General features: G+C 38.3%; 1 protein-coding gene across 1 annotated transcript in view; it reads right to left on the bottom strand.

The window, feature by feature from the left end:
* FTO (FTO alpha-ketoglutarate dependent dioxygenase) overlaps positions 1-24,616 on the bottom strand; it is a 183,510-nt gene that overhangs the window by 145,669 nt on the left and 13,225 nt on the right. The window contains exons 3-6 of the mRNA XM_005422789.3: positions 24,156-24,299; positions 18,044-18,123; positions 17,580-17,723; positions 11,611-11,730 (exon numbers count right to left, since the gene is read on the bottom strand). Of these exons, the coding sequence (XP_005422846.3) occupies positions 11,611-11,730; positions 17,580-17,723; positions 18,044-18,123; positions 24,156-24,299 (488 nt within the window). The remainder of the gene's footprint in view (positions 1-11,610; positions 11,731-17,579; positions 17,724-18,043; positions 18,124-24,155; positions 24,300-24,616) is intronic.

Below are 24,616 nucleotides of genomic sequence, written 5' to 3'. Positions count from 1 at the left end.
AACACCCCATATAATCAAGAAACACTAAAGTCTATAATAGAACTGTGCCCAAGAAGTGGGATGAGAAGTACTAATATGAGAAACTTAACACATTGTATCAGCTAAGAGAGATCCTGCAACTCCAGGCACTATGGAGAGCAGCTAAGTACTTAAATAGGCAAATATTTTACCCTCCATGTGTGCCCATGGCTGCATACATATATGTATCTATATGCACCCATGTGCCATATAAACACACAAAAAAATTTCACAAGCCTTAACTATTATGTGCATTTTTTTAAATTTAAAAGAAATCTATACATATATAAAATCTTGTTTTTTCTGAATAATTTTATGTACGTGGAATCAAAAGCAAATACTTTCCAACATACTTTAAATAGCTTTCTGCATTCAAAATAACTAATTTTTGCTTAAACAAAGATTATTTCTCCCTTACTTGATTATTTCTCCCTTATTTTAAATGTAGTATTATTATAGCACAGAGGTATCAATTAAGAGAATTCTATCAAACCACTAAGTTTAAAGGGATAGGGGAAAAAATCAAAGAAATCACTACCCAGAGTATTTGGTTTTGAAGGAGACACACAGCTACACCCTTATCTTCTGCCATCTTCCCCATAACCACTTCCCACTTGCAAAGCCTCTCCATCCTATTTTCTCTCAAACCACACCACTCCTTTTTGTCTGACAGCCTCTGCCATCCTTTCCTGCTTTTTCTCAACCTCCAAAGCTTTTCCTGCCAAGCTTGTTTTCTATTCCCACTGTACCCAAAGGCCCATTCCACCCACACAGGCCGTTCCAAGGCTGGAAGCAGTTCTGCACTGACTCCAGAGCTGCTGTCCCAGGGGTCCTCACTCACCTTGTCCTCAGTGCTGCCATTCTGCCAAGAGAAGGCTCCCAAACCTCTGCCCGTGTTTGCACTGCCACCCTCCCCTCAGCAGCTGCAACTGCTGCCCTGATTGCTTCTTGCCCACCCTTACTCTTCCAGAAACCTGCAGAGGTAAGTAAATAACTAACATTAGCCAGCTGGGTGAAGCCAATGAGATGGTGAGTAGAGCTCACTCAGCACTTACTGTTTCCAGCTGTGCCTTGCTAATCCATCTCCTCTATCCACACAGGAAGGTCTCACTAGGACCCCAGTGTTTGCCCAAGAGGAAAATCAGAACTTTTCCTCAACATGGAGTACCTCATGAAGAATAGAAAGAGCAACTCATCTCAAGAAAGAACAACTGAGTTCAAATTACTTTAATTTGTAATAGTATTTTCTTCTGAGACTCAAAGATCAGTGGAGAAAAGATCCACATTCTCACAATCACACTGCCTTAGTTTGCTTCTTTCAAAGAACAATAAAATAGTGTAGAGTCATGGAATCTGCAAGAAGGAAAGCCAAGGCTGGGATGAAAATGGACAGCTCTTGCCAGGTATAAAAATCTTAAAATTAGATGGGGATAAAAAGAAGAGTAGACTTTCTCAGTTTGAGAAGCCTTTACAATCTAAACTGCATTAGAATTTGCCCTTTAAATCTTCAGGAAAAAGGACACACTCCTCTAGTTCACTTCCCCCCATTGCAGAACAAGTAGCAAATCTTATCTTTTTCAAGCCCACTATAAAAATCCCACAGAATCTCCCCAACCTTGTGTCATTCCAGAACTATGAAATACAGTTTCTAAATGAAATACACTTTAAAGCTGTACCATGAGAAACAGCACAGCTTAATTAAGTTAACTAAGCTGATTAAGCCGTGCTCTTTCACCTACTACAGGAAGTATTTAGCCCTGGAGCCATCCTAAAGGCACCTCCACAGCCTATGACATGTTTTCCAGAGATACTGTATATATTTAGTCACTGTGGAAGGGGAAAAAGCAAACACCCTATATGTCAGCATGCCAACAAAAGAACAGAAGAAGTATCAGCTGATAAAGCAGCTGTTTACATCTCCTTCTTGTCTGGAAGGCAGGTATTACATTACAAGGGAATAGACAAAGTTAAGAGAATAGTACCCCACCACCTCAGATCTGACTGTTATAAAATAATTTGAGTAGGAACACATTCTCCAGAAATCCTCATCATTGATATTATTACTTGGATCTCTGTAAGTTAACAAACAACTCAGACAAATTGAAAATTGAATAGATTACAGTAGCTTTATTTTAAAATAATTAAGAATAATCTTTCTCCTTTGTTGTATTTGAATGCATTTATATCATTAAAAGAATTCTTTAAAAATTTCAATCCTTTTAAAATCTATAAAAGCAATTTCTAAAATAAAGACATAGCAGTATTCTTATCTTGGCTTTTCCTGGTACAAGGCTGCTGCTCTGTGTCTCATAAAGATTTCTGGCAGAGTGAGAAAACCTGGTCAGTATCAGAGACTTTCCTGGGACCTGTCTGCAGTGTCGACAAGCAGCTAAGCTGAATATTAATACACTCTCCATCATCAAAAGCTGTTGCATACCCAAAGGATGAAAAATATTTTAATCAGCTTTCAGCTTGTCTAGTAGAAGTCAGTTTATTCCTTTGGGATTATACATCTATGTGCTCAATTTTTGTCTTCGTGCTCTCTCTCCATACATATTACTTTTGAAACTAGCAGCAAAGAGCCTAAATCTGCTGTTTTGTTGGGAAAAGCCAGCTAATGCTGTGATTCAATTACAGTATTTTACATTAAAGAAGAAAATGTAGAAGATGAAAAGCAAAGAAAAACTTGAGAAAACAGCCACATTATCAAGTTTAACATTAGGATTTCTTAAAGGAACCAGTGAGACTTTTTTTGATTTTGTTCAACATCTCCACAAATTTTAAGAGTTTTCAAGACTGGTTCATCCGTTGTCTTACCCATCTTTTCCTCTTCCCAGTAATTATTGCAAATTCACAATTCCTTTAGCATAACAACCACCAGTGGAAATGACCCTTGAATGTATAAATATTTTATAACATGTGTATCAAGTACATCCTACATGAAAATGAACAGAAGATCAGTAATGGAAAAATGTTTTGAAAAGCCTTGACTGTACAAGTGTACCTGCATGGCAGCCTCTCCTTTCTCTGCTGTCCTTCCTCTGAGGGATATACCAGTCCCTGTAAGGTTGCATTAATGAAGAAAACACCTACACGAGGAGACTTTTGAAAGTGAGAAATATTAATAATCTTAATTCTGTTTATTTTTAATCCTTTTGAAAGCATCATAACATTTTGGACTAGGACTTAGTCAGGATTTGTACTGGTCTTTGCTTTGAGCACCAGCATAACTGCAATACAGAACAAATTTCATCTTGCCTCAGCCCTGCTTCCTGGGAATAGATGTATTACCACTGGGCATGCACCACCATCACGCTCTTTCCTCTTGCCCATAAGAGAAGACATGAAGAAATGTAAGGCTCTGCTGATTTTCAGATTTTCTATCACCTCATGGAAGCCTGAAGAGTACAACCTCTGTGTGGTACTACACAGCATCAGCTGCTTTGTACAGACTAATCTTAAAATAATTCTATCATCCATCAGCAACTCAACCAATCATTACTTCTGAGCAAAAGAGTGAATTCTGTGGTCCTACTACTGGAAATTATTTCAGCACAAAAACTTCTTTTTCATGAAATGGAAGCATGACATTGGACAGGAGACCAAAAGGATCACAATGAGTTAACTTACTCTGCTGTGTAAAAAAGTCTTATAATTCAGTTATCCAAGCTGAGTCCCACCACAACATCACAAAACAATTGACCTTCTAGCTAGCTGGTGAAGCTCTAATCCATTAGCATGTAGGACACAGCTTGAAGATGGAGCTAAAATGTAATTATTAGCAGTGTGTATATGCATACATATATCCACAGACACATAAAAATAATCACTTCAGTTTATTACACAATGATATTGATCCCTAGGCAGCTAGACAACATGAACTGATGCACTGTTCCCAGCTATTAACAGTGCACTTTGTGGATCATTGCATGCTAAGCACAGAGCTGGATTCATCTCCAGCACAGCTCCACTGCTGCCATTCCTGTCCCCCAGCAACAATCCAGCCTGATTCACCATCCCCTTCATTGTTCTACTCTATTACAGAAACTCAGAATGAGTCCTGTGAAAACTACTCTGATCGTGATAAACAACCACATTATTTTACTGGAATAATTTAAAAGATTTGCTACATTTAAACTTTATATTAGTGCCTCTGTTGTGAAAATTATATAGAGTTCAGATTGACTAGCAGTCCAAGGAAAACTGCCAAAATCTGATGTTCACTTGTAACATCTGAGAAAAGCCAGTAATTATCTTCCTACTGCAGAATAGTAAACATTATTATATCTACAGCTTCAGGATCATTAAGCAGAAGCATGTGTAGTGACAAACAGAAAGTGCAAAAAAGATTCACACAAAAGCTCCTGAGAACAAGACATGGGAGCTGCCAGGAGACAATCAGGGTCAGCCAAAACACAGTAAGCTCTTTCTTAAACAGACAGAATTTGCCCATCTGACAAAAAATAATAAAAAATAATAAAAGCTCATATGTGGCCCCTTCTAGATTTTCCAATCATGATGTGGGGAGGCAGAAATTTGTCGGTTTCCTTCAAATGCAGGATGTTCTCTCCCTAGGACATAGCCAATAAGAAATTGTCAGATACAGAAAAAAAATCATGGCCTCATTTAATTGAGGAGGAATTAAAGATCAGAAATTGCCTGCAATCTAAATCCAAAGTTAGACCTCAATGTTTTGATTGCCAGACTGATTTTGAAAACCACACCTAAGTTACTTGCACAAGTTAAACAGAGGGTCAGTAAAAGAATCAGCACCTAATTCATCAGGGCATAATGCTCTCCATAGCAACTTCTGAAGCCAAGTTATATTTCTTTATGTATAAAATGAAAGCTGCAGTTTTGAGCAAAGATGAAGTAACTGTTAAAGAACACATTACAAAAACACTGTTCACCCATGATCTTGTTAGGAATTAGGACTGATGATCAGACAGGAAAGAGCTATCAGTGCAGCAACAGCAGCTTTCCAGAAGACGTCACCTCCTTCGCCTACCAAAGCCATTTGGAAAGCAAAGCAGCTGTGTTCTATTTTATAGTGGTTACAGAGCCACTAAAATACAATAGCAATAAAACCACATTTAGCAACACTAGCTGTATTAAAAAAATACAGCAATGTAGATGGTGACATTTTAGTCATACTGCCATTTGCTTTCACTTTCATTCAAAATCACAACTTACCCTAGTTTATAACAATCACAGTACAAATTATTCCTGCCAAACCACTGTAATTCACAGTTTTAACATCAAACCAAATCCTTTTTTTTCAGTGTAGCATGTCCATAAACATATATACACAAACACAAACGCATAAGCTCTGTATCTGATCACTTCTAGGATTGAATAAATAAGAACTAGAAATAATTTTAAATATTGGTAATAATTAACCAATTTCTATATAGCATATACCAAATTCTAAAAATACAGATTAATTTCTTTTCAAGAAATACTATTCCCAGTCTTCAAATATGGTCTTTTATTAAGTTTTTCTCCTAGGAAATATATTTCTGAGAACATTAAAGCATATAATAGAATCTTCTGGTTTGGAAGGTACCTTAAAGACAATTTAGTTCCTACCCCCCCTGCCATGGGCAGGGACACCTTCCCCAATCCCTTGCTCCAAGCCCTGTCCAACTTGGCCCTGAACACTTCCTGGGATGCAGCAGCCACAGCTTCTCTGGGCACCCTGTTCCAGGGCCTTGGCAGCCTCACAGTCAACAATTTCTTCTTAATATCCAAACTAAACTCCCCTCCATCAGTTTAAAACATTCCCCCTCCTCCTGTCACTCCATGCCCTTGTGAAAGACTTTGCAAAGAATAATGAGACAGGTGAAACTACAGCTCAATACTACAACATCATTATTCCCACAGCAAATAATAAGCCTCAATAAACACACTATTAATACAAAGATCTTTTGTTATTCTAGTGTATACCCATCCAAGGTTTTGGGAGAACAAATTTGATTTCTGGTGATTGTGGTATTTGCATTTATGCCTTAAACTCATTTATGCCTTAAACTCTAGGACAGAACTCGTGGCATTTTACATGCAAGTGCAGGTATTCAGAACACACAATTGTATACATCTAAGAGTATAAAAACAGTGAGGATCACAGAAAGAAGCCCTCTGTCACAGTAAGAATAAAGCACAAGAACACAGAATTCTAGTTATCCAACACTGCAGCTCACCAAGATCCAGTTGTGTGCAAAGAACACCTACCAATGTCAAACTTGCAACAGCTACAAATGTCAAACTTGCAGCTCAGGTGCAAATCCAGCTGAGGGGGAGGCAGAGGCAGGACCACACCACGGGCACAGCCACCCAGCCCAACCCCACCTGGGCCACCAGAAATGCAGCTCCTGTCCCACAGCACATCCAGGGACCTAAACCTCTCCTGGCTCATGCCAGTGAACATTACACCCTCAATGCTGTCAGAGTGATTCTCCCAGAATGCTGCTGAGTGGGAGGCTGCCCTTTGAACAATTCCAGTTTCTCACAGAAATGTTACAGAGGTTCATATCAACGCAGCTCAGATCTCAGCCGGCTCACGTAAGGGTTAAAAACAGAAAGTGCTATCCACTGGTTTGCTCTGATGTTCCTGCAGATATTGTCACTGGATGTATCCTCAGAAGAATTCTATTCAACACCTCTGTCTTTAAGTACAAAGCTGTAGGCTGTAGCAGCTTTAGGAAACATAAGTATCCTTTTTTCTGCTGCACAGTATCTGTGTGTGAAATTCTCTAAAGGGGTTTAAGTATTTACCCTGAACACTATCAGACAGTTTCTAAAATTTTCCTTATCCTGTTGCAGAAACACTTCAAAGAGAATCATAAACACAGTCTTTTGTGCTTTCAGCACACATGTTGTTTTGGAAGCTTAAGTCTGAATTCCCTCAGAATTGTAAATAATTTTTTTCCTCAAAGATGTGCAATACAACTTTATTTTTTTTTTCTTTTTACAGTTTCATTGTGATTCTACTACAGACAATGCTCAAGCTTTTCTCCCATTTCTGACAGCTAAAAATATTGGGGTCATAGAAATTATTACCAGAAAAAAAAAGAAAAAAAGAAAAAAAAGAAAAATAAGTCTCCGGGATCAGGCTTTGTTGTTGTTGTTTAAGATAAAAGATACATTTCCAGAAACATCTGACTTCCAGTGTACACAAAATATAATCTGCCAAAAATACATTTATTTAAAGGCTCTGGCCTAAACAGATAAGGAGAGCCCCAAAAGACAATAAATATGGGTAAAATTTGGGTTTTGGAGCTGCCATGTTGTTCCTGCATTTCACAGCTCATTAGGCAAATCCCATCACCCATGGCCACATGGCCCTCCAATAAGTGTGACACTGCAATATCTGAGCACCAGGGGAAAACCAGAAGAGAAATTAAAATAATACCTCAGAGTTCCTGGAATTTTGGCTGACAAGGTCAAACCAATTCAAGCGTCAGTTAAGTTGCTATGCAATTTCTGAAAGAAGCTAAACAACCAACCAGCCTGTTTGTGATCCCATTATCTATTTTTTTAAAAATAATTGGTTAGTTGTTTAAAGTGCCAAAGTCTACAAAAGCTGGGAGAATTCCTTGTAAAAGCAGGTTTTTTTCTTAGAGCTTTTCATGGTTATCTGGGAACTGAAATGCTCTTGATTTAAATACATATTTAAACCCTTGCTTTAATTTGGGAGAAAAAAAATGGCTCTGGGCTGAGATTTTGTAGCTCAAGTTTCAGTGTAGACTCAATTCTAACTGTCAGGCTGTAAGCCCCTGACAATAGTGGCTTATAGCTGAAACTACTTCATATATAGCAATAGGAGCAAATAATGAAACAGACCTCAAAAAGGAAAGAAAAATAGTTTTACAAAAAAAAGCCTTGCTCTCTGACTTCAGTTGTGTAAATTGATAAAAAGCCTGTTATTGAGAATAACAGTAATAATGAGACTAAAGATAGTTTTTAAAAGTTTTACAGATCAAGATGAAAGTTGTGCAGAAAGACACCAGCCTGCATGAAATGCCACTTTGATCATTCTGCTTACACTGAGTGTGCACACTTCTGCTTTTGCACTACAAACCAAAAGGTGTGCTGCATTTCATTATCCTCAGCTGTTATCAGTGCCAAAAAATGAAACAAATGGTGTAACAACGACTTGTGCTTCAGTTATCCCATTAAGAAATTACTTCCTCAAGATCTATGTTTCATTCCTTTAAGTAGTGAAGCAGTTGTGCTGTTAAATGCAGCTCCAAGTCAGTCACACTTTTCTCTACATTTCTGTTCCACGCTCTCTTGTCTTGCCAAATTCCTGCATAAATAGGTGGGATTAAATGGAGCCTAGCCTACCAAACATAATTATATATGTTGTGATTTTATCCTGCAATGAAATTGATACATTTTAATAATGCCAGTCTTGGCTCTTTCCCACTAAAGTCAATAAAGGTTATTAAGGCCAACTGCCATATAAATACATTGCTACATTGCTAAATGGACTGTCAAAGCAGGAAATACAATTCACACCATATAGCACTGTAAGGCCCTTTTTTATTTTTTAAGGAGCACTAGATATGTTTAAAAAAGCCTTCAAAAATCCAACATGCAAGTGTAGCCATATATGTTTACTTTTCATTCCACAAACAAAAATATTGATTTACATTTACTAACAAAAATTGATTTACATTTTACTTTTCTCATGTGAATCAACCTAAAAAAAATAACCAAAAATACATTGTTGGACTTCTGCAGTTCTTACAGATTTGGTGTGGTGGTTACAGATTTTCATAGCTAAAATAAATGTCAGATTGCAAGGTTTGCATGATATCAGACCCTGAGAGACAAATTGTCTCTCCACTGAATCTCAGAACAGCTACAGCAAGACTTGCTCACATCACATGAGATTTCAGCTTTTCAGACTTCTCTTTACCCAGAAAGCAAAGCCTGTACGGTCTTTTTTCAAATGGTAACTCTCCCTTTGAATTCTGCAAGCGTTTATCCTGATGTTGCAGGCGATAACGTGTTAATCTTGGATGACTTTTAAAAAAAACCCCTCCAACATATGAATAGCCTTCATATTTTCAAGGGAGGGGGAGAAAAAAAGGAAGATTTGTTAAACTGCTTTGGATTTAATGGCTCATAAATTCATGAGGTAATATTGTGGGAAATGTGATGTTTTATCAGAATGTCATTCAAATGAAAGGTTTAACATTTACATCACAAGAGTGAGCTCTAAGTAAAACTATCCTCAGGGAAAGAAATGCCAGGAATAAACATTATGATAAAATTGTGTGCTTGCTATAATGTACAAAAATATTTAATAAAGCCCACAGGTTTGGGCTAAACTTCTTGCAATATCATATTCTGCTGTGACAGAAGAGTAATTATTATTAGCAGAATCAGAGATAAAGAAGAAAAGAAAGTTCCAAAAATTATTAAACAAGGGGAAAACCTAAAAAATACACAGAAGGTCCCTGAGACTGACTTTTGTATCACTTTAGACACATATATAAAAAAGCTACACCGACAGTTGTTCAGCTCACACACAAAGGAAGAATACACACTTAAATATTTTCTTTTATGAAAGAATTCCTTTCAAGCAGCAAAATCCTTGCAAAACAAGACCAACAACACTAAGACATTTTACTTTTAGCATTTTAAATTATTCTCGCTCTCTATTTTTTTTTTATTTTTTTATAGAATTATCCAGCTAAAGTTATAAATTCGGAGGAAAATAAAAACAACCCATCGACCGCACACTACGGGGTACCTTCAAAAACACCCTTTTGATTTAACTTAGCCGTGGAAGCTACGCGTGCACCAAAACAGCGCGCTTCTTATGTTGAATTGCTGCAGAATGTGTTAACCCGCGGTTGATTTCCTGCGCGATGCGATGGCCGGGATGGGGCTGGGGGCGCAGCCGGGATCGCTCCCGCAAGTCCCGGCCGGGAGCGCCGAACCGCGGCTCAACATTGCCCCCTGGCGGCCGCCGCGCGAACCGCGCCTTCTGTCCCCAAAAGCGCCCCCGCGCCGAGAGCGCGCCCCGCGCCTACCGAGAGACCCGGCAAAACAGACATTCCCAATTAACATTCTCTTCTGTCTCCTCCAATGGCTGAAATGAATTGTGATTAATATGTTATAAGTCATAAAACATTAAAGCGATTCTTAAAATATAAATTAGAAGCAGCTTCTGTCTTGGCCCAAGCTTGGGTTTGCTGATAAATATCATCCCGAGGCTTGTTGAAAGGAGATACACTGACGCCACCATGTTTCTAATTAGAGACACATGGCAATGTCACACCAATTGCAGAAAACCTAACCCTTGAGAGTTCCAGAGTTTGCTGTTTTTCCATGTTTTCAACACACAATGGATATAAAATATCAAACATTCTTGTCTCTACCTCATCTAAGCCTGTGTTACAAGAGAGTAAGTTGTCATTTGAAAGAAAAACAAACCAAAAGATTTTTTTTTAATTATAAGGGTCGTTCAAGAATGTGAGCGCATAAGAACACCAAGAAAAAAAAGCAGGGGGGAAACCCAAACACATAAGCAAGTTATATTTTCTCTCCTTTTGTAGGAAAATTCAATGTTCAGTGATTTCTTGTGGCAATTGATTCCACAACTGAAATGTCCACTTTTTTGGGCGTGTTTTCTGAGTCTGAACCAGGCACTGCTGGGGCAGCTCCCACTGCATGGGAGCAGCTGAGCCACAGCATTGCCGGTCAGACCCAAGGGTCTTGCTGCACCTCAAACACAGCCTGACACAAATGGAACTCAGCATCCTCAGCTGCAGCACAAACTCTTCCAAGCCAGAACAGGCAAACTGAGGCTAATTTATGCTGTGGCCAGCAGAAATGACTGAGAAGCAGCTTCTGATGCAGATGGATGGAGAGGAGGACAGTGGGTTTGCCAGCACAGCCCCTTCTGAGTGCAAACCCAGAAACAGGCACACTGGCAACTGCTCTGGAACTCTGACAGCACAGGCTCTCACCTGAGGCTCCACATCGACAGCAGCAGCAGGATAACAGCACTTGGCACTGAATCCCTTTTCAAGGAATGCACAATGTACTTTGAAGCGCCCAGAAATCATTATTACATTTATTCTTGAAATAATCCCCCCTTGCAGGTTCTGGCTTTGGTCTCAGAGTGCAGGTGGACCACAGGCAGTTGTACTTCCAGATGACCAATTCTGTTCTCAGCTTTCCTCAGACACATGCACCACTGTTGTCACTAGCAGAGGTGTCTCTCAGGGTGTTGTACAAAAAAGCTGACAGTGCACAGCATTGCAATATGTGGCTGTCATCTTGTGAGGCTCTAAAAGGCTCATATGAGACTTTTATGAGGCTTTCAAACTTTAAAAACAAGCAAAGTCAAGAACCAACTAAAATCCTGGGGTTTTGGATCTGATTTTGCTCACATTTTTTCTGGCTACTGGGGGATAAAAGTAAGAGGAGACAGTGAAAGGCTGACATTGATTCTGCTTCTCATATGTTCTGAATAAAGTCTAAAACCCATTACTACAGTACAATTAAAAACATAATTGTGAGTGCTCTCAGAATTAGGCCCTAGAGGCTTTAGACTTTAAAACCAGTACTTACCATAATCTCCAGTTTTCTCCAGAATTCTTCCAATTTAGCCATAGGCTTGAGCCACCAATCAGTGCACTTCAAATACCTCTTGCCTTGGAACCAAAACTGCCTAAGCCACTCAAATTCAACCTGCAAGATAAAAACATATGGCACCATAAACATCCACAGTCCTTATCTGGGGCAGGAATGGGGCAATGCAAGAATCCAGCTGTACCTGAACAGTCCCATAGGAAAGGAGTCAGTGACCAAAGCAGCTCATTTCTAAACACACCCTTACTGCTCATCTCTAAATACACCCAGCTGTTTACTCCTATTCCACAGCCATTTGTGACCTGAGCTACTCTCTTCAAACCCAGAGAGGTGCAAAACTCAACTCTCTTTTTTTCCCCTGTTTTTCACATGGTGTTCATGTATAACAAACATTAAAAATTCCAGCCAAATATGCATCAACTCAGGCTTATTGTGGTTAACACTGTGGGTTTCAAATTGTTCCAGTCACAGGAGATGGAAAAACACTTGCAGTAATGACATTGCTAGAATGGAACACAGTTGCTCTGGAATGAGAGGGTGGCACACAAGGAATCACAGCCTCCCATCCTGCACCAGACAGCCCAGTTAGCAAAGATGCCGCTTTTCCTTAGGAATAATCCCTAGTTCTGGTCTTTAGAATTCCATATTTATCTTTGTTGTGGTAGTTATGTTTCACACTGAGTTCAAAGCTGCTTTAATCATTATTTGTACCACAAAGAAGATTTGTTTACCCCTGCTCAGCTCTTAAGATGCAAACAAAGACAACCTACCAAGGTGAGAGAATAAAGAAAACTGCCCAAAGCTGCCTCCTAACACTCCCTTTCCTGCAAGAGAAAACTGAAAAGCTACAGAAATCTGAAAGTGGTCCAGTTAACATTAATTAAAGGTTTGGTCCACGCATTAAAGATTACAATAAAAAAATATTTACACTTTCAGCATATAAAAAGAATATTATAGTAAAATATAACATGATTAGTTGGCAGACATAGATCTTAAAATGTCTTTAAAAACCCTGACTGCTAGCCAGTGACTTTTTAGCACAGAAGTTTGATGACATCCTTCCTAAAAAAAAAAAAAAAGAGCTGAAGGAAACTTTGCTTCCTCTATAATATTAATGAGATATGAAGGACCCAGTTATGGTTTGGTAGAAAAAAAACCAAACAAAACCAGGATATGCAGTTTTGGGAAAGCTGACCAAATAATTCTTCAGTTAGAATTTTAAGAACTGTTTTTTTCCTCTCTTCATTTCCTTTTGAGTTTTTTGGCCTCTACCATGTGCTGTCTGGCAAACAGGTTCCATGAAATTAATCACAAGGCCATTAACTAATGCAAAAATATTTTTATTAAAATAAATGTTAAAATATGACTCATCATACATCTGTTTCAGTCAATCTGATTTTTACCTAGTCATATTGATTTGTTACAATAATCTATGTAATTTCCCTCTAATTGCAGTATGGTTTATTAGCCAAAATTTAAATGTATCTTGATCCCATACAAAATATATATAATTTGACATAAAAGAGTCATTTTTTAGGTCTAAGACATAAAGTAGAGCAACAAGCTAGTTCATTTTCAGCAGTGCTAGCTGGTCTCATCAGAGGTCAATGTGTAGCTAATTGCAGCAAAGGTTGTTTAATGATGTGGACTGCCACCTCACACACCATCAAACTCTGCCCTGCATTCATCCCACAGCATCTCTGTGTAGCTCTAACCTGGGTTAATAAACTGGGGCTGGGGAGAAAATGTTTCACCCTCCAAGCTGGCCACTAAACTGCTTGACAAGTGTCTGCTCTGAACTATGACCTCTGAACAGATATCTGTTGATTCTGAGAAAGAAAATGATCTTGATGAGGCAAGGGTGACATGATTTCTCTTCTGTAATAACTTTTCTCCATAGCAGGAACTCACTTCTCTTGGCTTGTCTCCTTCCACGCACAGGAGATGCTGTACCAGAAAAAAAACCTCAACACTCAATACTGGAGAGACAAAAATCTCATTTCTAGCCCTATTGGAATGGAAGTTAGAGAACATTCATCTTCTGTGACAAAACTCTCAGGTTAACAGCTCTTGCTAAGGATTTTGTCAGGGAGTTTTAATTTGGAGACTCCCAAACATGAGAACTACCTTCAGTTATCATTAGAAAATATTTTACATGACTGAAGATTATACAGTTTAAACATATTTACATATAAAAATATACAGGCTGAGTGCCTGAGGAATAATTTTCATCTTCTAATTGATTTTCACTTATGACTTATATTTGTGCAAGTCAGCTCAGAATCAGGCCTCATGTGTCTATTCTCAACATATTCTCAAGCTGTCCTTTAAGCAATGATTAAAGGCCCATTTTAGGTTATTGTCAATACTGGGTAGTAAAAGGCCAACAGTAGCATTTGACATTTTGTGAGGCAATGCTCCTCAGCCAATTATTTAAAAGTGCTGGTTATTCAATGCCACACATGCAGGTGATCTACATTTCCTCTCTGCCACACTAGTGGCCACCAACCATGCTGCCAGCTCACTGTAATGTGCAAAAACAAACCTTCCTTTGGCTACCTGCACCTCTCCCTTCTCATCCATAACCTCAGAGTCTGACACCACATCCCTTCACTCAGCTGGCCCAGGTCTCTGCCTCCCCATGCATTCTCCAAGCTCAATTTATCTCCTGCTGCCATAAAAGCAGATTTGCTGTAGGCAAAAGTGACTGTACCTCACAAGCAACAGGGCAACCAACTCAGTCTCTAGTTTTAATCATGCTAATCAGGATCTGATTATCACAGCTGAACAAACAGTCTGATGTGAACAAACCCCTAACTTTCAAATTTAAGCACTTAGTTTGAAACCTGCCATATTTTCAACACAATCCCATGACACAAAGAAGATTACCTCTGGTGTTTTACTACACTGAGAACATCTGAATATTGGTTTGGTGATGGCAAATACAGAAGCCTTGAAAGTACCTCACACCAACATGAACTATTAGCAGATTTTGCATCAGAGCAAGAAAAATTTTCTTTGCAATGTGAAGAACAGGGTGGTGAAGATTTTTCTGCAGATTTATTCTTACATGTATGAGCATTTACATTGTCTGTCCAGCAGTATTTAGTTCCTTTAACAAGAATTTACTTGCCAGTGGTTTTCCCCAGGTGCCCTGCAGCTCTGTTTGGGATGTCCTCAGCAGCTGTACACGTTTAGGAAAGCCAAGCAGGAGGAGCAAGATGTTCCCATTCAGAGAATTGTGCAAGACCATTTCTTTTGGGATAAATTATTCCTGACCAAACAACAGCCTGGCTGTGCCTGTGTGTGAGCTGCCAGGCTATTGTCCTCCCCAGCTGCCCGGTAACTGCATCTGTTCACCCTCCTACCCCCTGCCACTGCAGAGTTTGTGCAGACTGCAAGGCCATGAGCTGCACAGACAAACTGCACGTGAGCACCCTAATTAAGGTTATCTTTACTTACAACTACAAAGTACACACTGGGAGTGAAGTGACTCACACATCTAACACACAGCACATACCTTGCAATTACTCAGATATTCCTTTGAAGGCTGCTTTAGTGAGGGAGACCATGACAACAAAGCTAGGTTTAAATTAAACTTCCACCTGGCTGCCCACTAGAGATGCTCAAACCCTCCTCAGGTTAGCATCTCACTTTTTCAACAGGAATACCTCTGTCAAGACGTCCAAGACAGGGCCCTGAAAAATGAACTCTGGGAAATCTAACATCAAGTAAGGACACCACCCAGATACTCTTTCAGAGGTTTCTCTGCCCACCAAAAAACTGGAAAAAAATGAAGTCTCCACCTATGCTTCAGATCCTCAGTTCAAACACACTTTATCAGCACAGCAAGTCAATTTTCCTGCCCAGGAGTACAAAAGTGAAGGCACAGAACCATTCCTCATTCTTTCAGACCTGCTCTTGGGTTTTTTCCCTTGAGCAGACACAGATAATTCATCCAGGCCTCATTTGGCAGAGCAGTTAATTTCAGCACAGCCTGTGAATCTGCTAAACTAGTAGATTTTAGCTTGGTACTGTGATGGTTCTGTTCTGGTTAATGTTCTCTGATGATTGCTTTGGAGGTGGCAGCAAAGGGGTAAAAAGAATGAACCCACAGCAATTCAGGAAGATAAAGAACCAAGAAGAATGGTTGCACCTTGTTATAAGAGTTAAAACTGAAGAACTTCAGTTATGCCAATATTTAAAAATAAAATATCATCACCTCTAGATACTATCTCACTTCAAGCTCATGATCTCTGGTTCAGAGGAAGAAAAAAAAATTGCAAGGAGCTTTATGAATAGCACAGAAAGCTGTATACCAGAAATACACAGGCAAAACTGGGAAACTGGGTGAACTGGCAGTTCTCCTTTAATCCTACGGAGATTTGGATTTTAGTGCTGTTTTGATTTTGCATTTAAAATTGCTAAAACAACTAAGAGAGTTAAATGAAAGGCTCATTTTCATCAGTTTGATTCTTGTAAGAAACAACTCTTGTTCTTCCATCTGCCTCACAAAGTTTCAACCTAAAAACTGTATTAGTGTTTGAAAAGACAAAGATTTATCATACAACAAGGTAGGAAGCTTTCATATACAAGAAAAGTTGCATTAGCTTCACAAGTCTTTATATTTTCAGCTCATTGATGTTTGAAAAAAAATAGGCATTTACCACAGAGATAAGCCCCTAGAAATTTTGTCTACTTCTGCAGTAATAAATGAAATTTAAATAGCACTCTAATAGCAAGTGACGATTTGACCTTGGGATAAAAAATTAAAGAAAAAAAAAAAGAAAATAATAGTAAAATAGGTGGATGGGTAGTCTCTTTTCAAATTAAACATAGATCCAGTGTGTCTACTAAATGCACAATAAGTACAAGTTAAACAAGGATTGCTGTTACAGTATATCCCATATGTGTAACAGGAAACATCCCTGTACGTCACATTGCAAAATTATTCAGGTGACTGCAAACACCAGGGGCTACTCTCTCACCTGATGTAAACAGCACATAGCTTTGATGTTAAAGGACCCGTGCAAATTTATCCCAGCTGTGCCTGTGGCCCTTGCTGTGCAAACCACATATGCGTGTAGTTTTATGGACTGAGCCTGATTAATGTTTTGTAAACCCCTGCGTGCATCAGACTTCTTTCAATTGCCCCAGGAGCTGTTTTGGTAAAAGTCAAGGGCGTGAATCTTTTGCCAACACTACGCTCCATTTTACCAGCTGTAAACACAATACGGATCAAAATGTGTTCTACAAAGTTTTAGTAGCACTACACAATATTGTATTCCTCAGCAGACAGAAATTTAAACATTTTACACGAATTCTAATTTGAGTGCAAATGACCTTTGTACAGTTTCTAATTTATCTTAGTGGAAATACAGCACAGCTCCAAGCAAGAAAGCACTTCCAGCTTCAGTGGAATCCTGTCCAAGTGCATTAATACACTTGCATCTTTTGTAGCACTAAATCACCTCCTTAAATATGTTCCTCACAATTATTTCCACTGTATTTCCTTCAGAACACACTTTAGACCCCACACTCACAATTGTGCCACCCATTGCATTATGCAAAAACCTGGTTCAACAAAAACCAGGGAGGAATAACTGAAAAAATCTACCTGCTCCTTTCCCTCTTATCCCTTCTCTCTCTTCCTTTCTGTTAGAGAAGTGCCAGAGAAGTCTGTTTGACCACCACACTGTCAGTTCTGGTGCAGTATTTTGTGAAACTTCTCTCACTTTACCAGCAGAGGGATCTTAAGAAGGAAAAATGAAAACTTCCACGATAATCCCAATTACTGTACCCAGGTAAAAAAGTCATAAAAGCCACATTGCAAACTCATAAAAAGCAATGCCTTGTAAGCAGCTGAACACACTTAATTGCCATTAACTCCATGAGGAGACTGCACTGCCCAGACCTGGCTGAAGTATTTTCAGTGTAGATCATCTCACCTCATTATGTATTTCTTCTACTTGCTTCACCACTGCAGCTTCCAGTGATTTCAAAGACAAAGCCATTGAATCAGAATCAGTCTGCAAATTCTGGAGTGCCAGTTCACACTGTCCAAGTATGTATTCCAATGTTCCTCTTGAAGACTATAAAGATACAACAAAAACTTATATATAGCCACTTCAGAAAATTTGTATTTCTCAACTAGATTTCATCAGCAATCCATGAGGTGTGGTGCAGCGCATTCACAATTCACATCTGATAAGCCTAGCTGGGAGTTAAGGCCAGCTACCAATACAAAACCAATTGTACCTCAATCAAAAGTAAACAACAGCAGTTAATGCAGAGTTTGAGTCATAAGCATAACACGAAGCACAGTTCTGAAAAGCCACCAGGGTGCTGCATAGATGGCACCAGGATATTGCCTTTGCAAGGGACCAAGCAGTGAAATGGTTTTGGTACTTACATCTGCCACCCTGTGAGTGGAGCTGAACCGAGGGGATAAACCAGCCAGAACACAGTGCTGATGGGTCATATTGAGATCATCTAGGGACAGATTAGAAAACCTTAAGTACAGGGAAAAATTATACTTAATAAAAGTTAATCTGGTTGAATATGACACATTTTTCACACTTTCTTTGCTTTAATGCTTAGAGAATTCAGTCACTTAGCTCCAATGTTTTGCAGAGCACAATAACTATTTACTATCCTAGAGTCAGAAATATTTCTACTAACACTAGCTTTCTCCTATGCGTTTTAGAAGTGGCATTTTCCCACCTCTCATAGGGAAAGTTCAACTAAACAAATTGATTCCTTCAAAGCTGAGGAGACTACTAAGTCTAGGCTACTGAGGAGACTAAAGAGACTACTCAGAAGTTACAATTTCTTTTCCCAAAATCACTAAAAAATGCTTAAAGCTCTTGAAAACAAAATGCTAACCAAAAAAAAAACCTTATGAAAAATCTATTTCCTACAGACACATATGAGGATAAACTGCACAGAACCCAGTCTTGCAAGGGCCATAGAACATTATCATCTCTGGACTTCACAATATTTAAATACCACAATGACTTTCAAGAAGAATTGTGTCTGAAAACAAACCTAAACACTTCCACTACCCCTTTCAGTGCCCATTCTTTGTGGCTGTATGTAGCAAACATAAAATTAGACTTATTACATTTTGATTTGCACCTTTATTCAAGCCCTTGGCATAACTTTCATTGTAGAGCTGCACCTTGGAATTGCTTTCAACTGTCTCTAATCCTTTATGAATCTCAAAAAGACACCTGTAATTTTAATTTAAGAGTTGACAAACAATCTAAAATTCTAATTGTACGAAAATAGTTGAAGCTTCATTGCTTGCCTGCCTCAAAGCATGTTAAAAAATACATTTTAGGTCATAAAAGATTGTGGCAAAGATTTGTTTTCTTTTTCTCCTAAATATGTATTAACTGAAAAGAAAAATCACTCTTTGTTAAATTGGCCGTTGTCCATCTGGCATTAAAAGCTTTTATTCAGATACAGAACACTACACCCAGAATGCTATTTTGGTTTTAGAGCCAAACCAAAGCTGTTTCATTCCTTGGTCACCCATGTTGGAAGTACCACAGTGCACTTGTAGGGTTCAGTAAAAAACAACTTTTAAGGAGTCAGCCTCAGTTTCACATGACTAAGCACTGACCCATAGGTCTGCAAAAGCAAAACAGAGACTCTGCAGCACAGAATGCAGGCTATTGTTCTCTACATGGGATCTCCCTATCAATAAACCTTCTCAGTGATTTTCCTGTTACTTACAGCAGATACATTTTGGACTCTGGATGTTGCATATTCAATTTTTAATTGTGGAGGCAAGTTCAGATACAGGGTACATCTATCTCTCCCTGCACTGGACTGACATCTGGGGTTTTCTGCCTCTTGTTTTCTCACAATACATCCCTCCAGCACAGAACCTCATCACAGTCCTCCCCTCTCCTTCAAACTACTGCTAGTTCCTCCCTTTGCTCTCTGATCCTGCTCTCAGTCCCTGCCCTGCTCTGTCCCCTCTGGGCTTTCTTCTGACAGCTGAATTACCTGGGCTCCACCAGCAGCACTGAGAGCCCTGTGCTTACACAGCCTTTGTGAAAAGAACAGATTAATGGATATGTCTGTGTACAAACACTGAAATAACATACAGACACTTAATTCTCATTCTACTGCTGAGCTATCAGGGAGCTGAGGAGCCAAAGCACTTCAAGAGGAACAATGTGACACCCATGTCACTGCAGACTATTGCAACATAACAAATAAAAGGTAGAAAGATAAGAAATTCCTAGTCAATCCTTAAAGAAGTGGAGGTTCAAGGCCCTAAACTTAGTACTTGGAGGTAAAGTATTTCCCAGGAAAACAAAAACCACAACGAAAAATGGCTCCCAGAATTACCAACAGGTATTTATGTAGTCCTTTCTGTCTTGTCTTAAGTGTTCCTCATGAACTGTTTAGACAGTAGTCTCTTATCTATTTCAAGAGGCAAATAAAAGGTACAGTGGTGTTTAAAGCACTGGCAAAATCTTTGCTATTCTAATCACCACAAATTTCTACAAGCAAAAGTGAAATGGAATGGACTTTTGCTATTAATTTTCTTAACCACCATTAACAAACAAGAAAAACATGCACAAATAAAAACGAATTAAAAGTCTAAAAACTAGAAAAATAATGAATTTCAAAGAAATATGTCAGAGTTTGCAAACTTCATGATCAAAGTCGGGTAATGACAAATACATTTCTGGAGTTCTAAGTCTTAATAGTAGAACATATACCATTTGGATTAAATGTGGACTGAAAAAAAAAAGGAGGGGGTGAAAAGCTCCAACACACTCAAGATGCTAGAGAGCAAAGAGGGTTCAAGTTAGTTTGTGAAAATAGAAGCAGATTAAATATCTAGAAATAGTTTAATGAGTCACTTTATACATGTGGAAGTGTTTCCATTAAATACTTATCTTTCACCACAAGCCAACCTCTGCAATGTGTGCAACCTACTTCTGGTTGGTTATGAAAATAATTTTTTGATGCTTCTCAAACTATAATTTGCTGGGGGTGGGGAGTGGTATAAGATTCAAAGTTCATCTTCATGCTGTTTTAAAACCCTAACCTTCAAGCTAAGAGCTTGATCTATGGGAAACAGCTGCAGAAAAGTAAATCTGCCTTTGAAAGAGTCCAGAATGTATTTTTGTTAAGTATGGTTTGAAGTCATGGTAGGAAAATTAGTGAAAATTGTAAATCTGCTTGCAAATCTGGTCATGTCTAACTCAAAGATTAGGGGAAAAAATTCCAATTTAATAGTAGGACCATGACAAGGCTAGTTAAGCATGCTCTAGGACAGAGCAGATGGGGCCCTTTGCTCACCTCCATGCGTTTTGGATTTATTGCATGCACCCAACACGTTTCATATTAGACACCCCTTGGCTGTGTACTTGAGACAGCAGGGTTCAGTGTGCACTTCCTCTGCAGACCAATATATTATTCTAAATTGAGCTAAAGTGTTTCCGTTTCATGAGTGATATAAAGTTTAGATTTGAATTTTTAGGCAGCAGACTTGCAGCCATTCACCAGACTTTTTTCTTAATATTAGGAAAAGCCTAAAAAATTATTTTTAAAAATCTGTCTTACTGAAAGTAATTTTGAGGTTCTGCTTAATAAAATATATTTATATTATTATAACAGCTTAAAAGAAGAATGGATATGATCACCTTATGTTTAGTATTAACATACATCTAAATTACAGCTCATGATTTAATCTGAAGAGGGCTGCTGAGAAGGAAGATGTAAATTTAAATTATAAGACATTTTACTTAATTTCTCCCCAGAATAACAAAAAACATTTATAAAGCCAATGAAGAAAAGAACAGAAACATTATTAAATATCCACTAGAAATGCTAAAAAGAAAAAAATGGGTTTTTTTGTTACTTTGGTATACCCATTGATCTTGATTTACAAGTTACTGTAATTGCATGTTACTGTAAGAAATATCCAGTTACCACAGTTTCTTATATAGATTTGTGTGTACCACAGGAAATACTAGTGGTATTACAGGTAGAGAAATTGATAGGACCTGACTTTTGAATTATAAGCAACATGTTGAATGTGATGTTTCAGCATTTTCAACATTCATATAAAGCAGTAACACTACACCATTCCAACAACTGGAAGGACAGACCTACAGAGTGGCTGAGTTCTGTGCTAGGCTGGGTGAGTCAGTGGTGGTCACAATGAATCCTCCCAGTCCTATCAATCAGTGCCTGTACAGGAACCACCACCAGCTGCAGGACTCTTCCTGTTTTCTAAATGTCCTGTTTTCTAAATGTCTTGCATTCTGCCACTGCTTTTAACATAATGCCAGTAAGAGGATTCTGCTTACTGAAATGAGGTTCAGGAATGCAGCATGTACAAAAGCATAAGACAAATGAATTTTCTTTTTTTTTTTATTATTGCCAGGTTTCTTTTTTTACAGAGTTTTCATATTTTGTCTTTTAGTTGGCATCCTCATGATACCCCCTCTTAAAAGTTAGTGCAAAAAATTTGAACAGTAAAAAATACACTGAAACTATATATGTTTTCTTATATTGTTTTTCACTTCAAGTCAAAATGATACAGGCAGTTCTGCTACACATAGAAACCTAATAAAAGGGCCATTTTGAGAATACCCTCTAAGACTATTTAGAAGAGTAATTTTTTCCCCAAGTAATTGAAAAGAAACACAAAGACTATGGAAATGCAGAAGAGATTAAAAAAACACCTGGCCTACAGAGCTCAAATCTGTAGCTCTTCAAAAGTACTAATAAGAAAGTGATTTACACATCATCTTCAAAAGAATGTTTAATATATCCTTTGTTTCCATCTAAACATGCTCATGATGTTACTCATTAAATAAACTAACTTTCTGATCTACCCTTCATACAGAATCTCTGAAAATACTTTAGTCACTATATAAATTCCACTAGGGAATAAAAAACACCCTTATGATCTGGTAACTCAATCAACTACAATCTACAGTATTTTGCAATAAAAATACTAAAGTTAGTCCCCTTCTTTTATTAAATACCTTCTGAATCTCTTGGCCAGTATTGCTCTATATGCTCGAAGTTTCCAGTCAGGAAGGATTACATAAGAAGTTTACTTGATGCCCTAACTGCTATTGCACAAAAACAGATTATAATAACTTTCCTAGGAATGTTTAGCTGCCACTTAAACTTCATTTTCACTGTCCCTCCTTCATTCTAGGCTTCTACTTCATACCCTTACAAAAAAGGGAGGCACATCCAGACCACTATGCCAAAGGATCTCACATCTTAACACCTGATCTTTCCATGTCTGAACATTCTTCAGAGCACAGTTAGTGCATACTTCTACACAACACTTCCCTTATGGTAGTGCAGAAGATTTGATAACTACGACCAAGGAATGGTACATAGTTTTTATGATGGCTTATAAAGGTATTGTTTTTAGGATATAAACTGTGAAAGGGAAAGTTCAAAAGACTGTTCTGCCCATAAAGCTGGGAGTATGACAAGACATTCTAGGGACATTGCACAGAATGTGCCTTCCAAGTCACAATCACAGAAGCAGGGAGCCCTGCAAGTGCTCTCAGTCTTCAAAGATGATGTCTGTCAAGCCAAGACACTAAACAGGCCAACATGATGTTGTCAGAAACCCTGTTATTGTTTTTGTGTGATTTATAATGAAATTTATTTTAACAAAAATGAAAACCAATAGAAACAGGAGCCAAAAGAGGAAGCAACAGATTTTGTGTCAACAAACCTTAGCAACAGCTCTCACTTCGTTTCTTTCAATGGATAAACCTTAGCACATGAGCTCAGCTGCTCAAGCAAATTAACTCAATTTAATTTTCTTTTCTTAATCCTCTACGCTTGAGACATTGAGACTCATTCTTGGAGTAAGACAGCTGTGTTCATTATGATCTTAGTATAATCCCACTGCTAAAAAACAGCATGTTTGAATGTAGACATAATAGCAGAAGGAGAGAAGTGTCATGTGTAAAACTGGTGACTAATAAAATATGCACAGATTGGCATCGTGATTGAAACCTCAAGGACTGTGGTACCAGAAAACTTTAAGACGTTCATTCACATCTTACACAATACAGGTGTCACTTGATAAGCCAAGCTGAAGAACAGAAATTTATTTGTTGAATAAAAGAAATGCTCAGAAAAACTGCATTAAGAATACAAAAAGAATCTAGAAATACAAGGATGGGACAGATATAGCACAACTTCTGGCAAAATCTGGGGAAATTCTGGTTATGGCCTGAAGTCTATCTTGAACTAGTAATTCTGACTGCACAACAAACAGAAAAGGTGAAAAAATACTGTAAAGTGAAAGAAACATTAAGAAAACAAGTCCCCAAAAATACTCTGGAAGTAGGAAGAGTAGGAGGAATTGACTATATACTTCAGCCAGATTTCATGATTTTCTAAATAAAAAAAGTCCTAACTGTAAGGAAGGTATGGCAACTTATTTTAACATAAGTGTAATTTTCTCTATTTTCAACAGACAGTTCAGCTTTTTAGCCCTTGAAAATTACCAAGCATCAAATAGATGTCTCCCTGGTGAAGGGGCACTGCCAAGCCAGGTGTCTCTATGTCCCATGCTACCTTCAAGCCCACGTGCCAAACAGCTGGGTCTCTTCCCTTCAGTTCCTGCTCGTTGCTTTCTTGTACAGATGAATCTTGAGAGAGAGAAAGAGACCACAAAAATGAGGGAACAGGTAAGAATCATAAATAAAAAATCTGGTTTAGACTTAAAGATATCCCATACTGGTACAATCTTAATAGGCTTAAAGATTCTATAGTCTCCACTTGCTATAATCATCATCTCCAAATTCAAAAGTATGCAACAGGTAAAAGAAAAAGAAAAGCCATATGAGATCAAGAATTTTTTTGCAACCAACTTTACCAAGATGAAAACTTTAAGTTGACTACCAAGGCTAATCAAGCCAAGGCTTGCAATGGACTCAAGGTTTTCTGAAACTCTTAAGCACATATA

The sequence above is a fragment of the Geospiza fortis genome, unplaced genomic scaffold (assembly GCF_000277835.1).
Source record: "Geospiza fortis unplaced genomic scaffold, GeoFor_1.0 scaffold97, whole genome shotgun sequence".
In the NCBI taxonomy this organism is placed as follows: Eukaryota; Metazoa; Chordata; class Aves; order Passeriformes; family Thraupidae; genus Geospiza; species Geospiza fortis.
The sequence above is the reverse complement of the archived record's forward strand: the minus strand, read 5'-3'. Positions and strand labels throughout refer to the sequence as shown.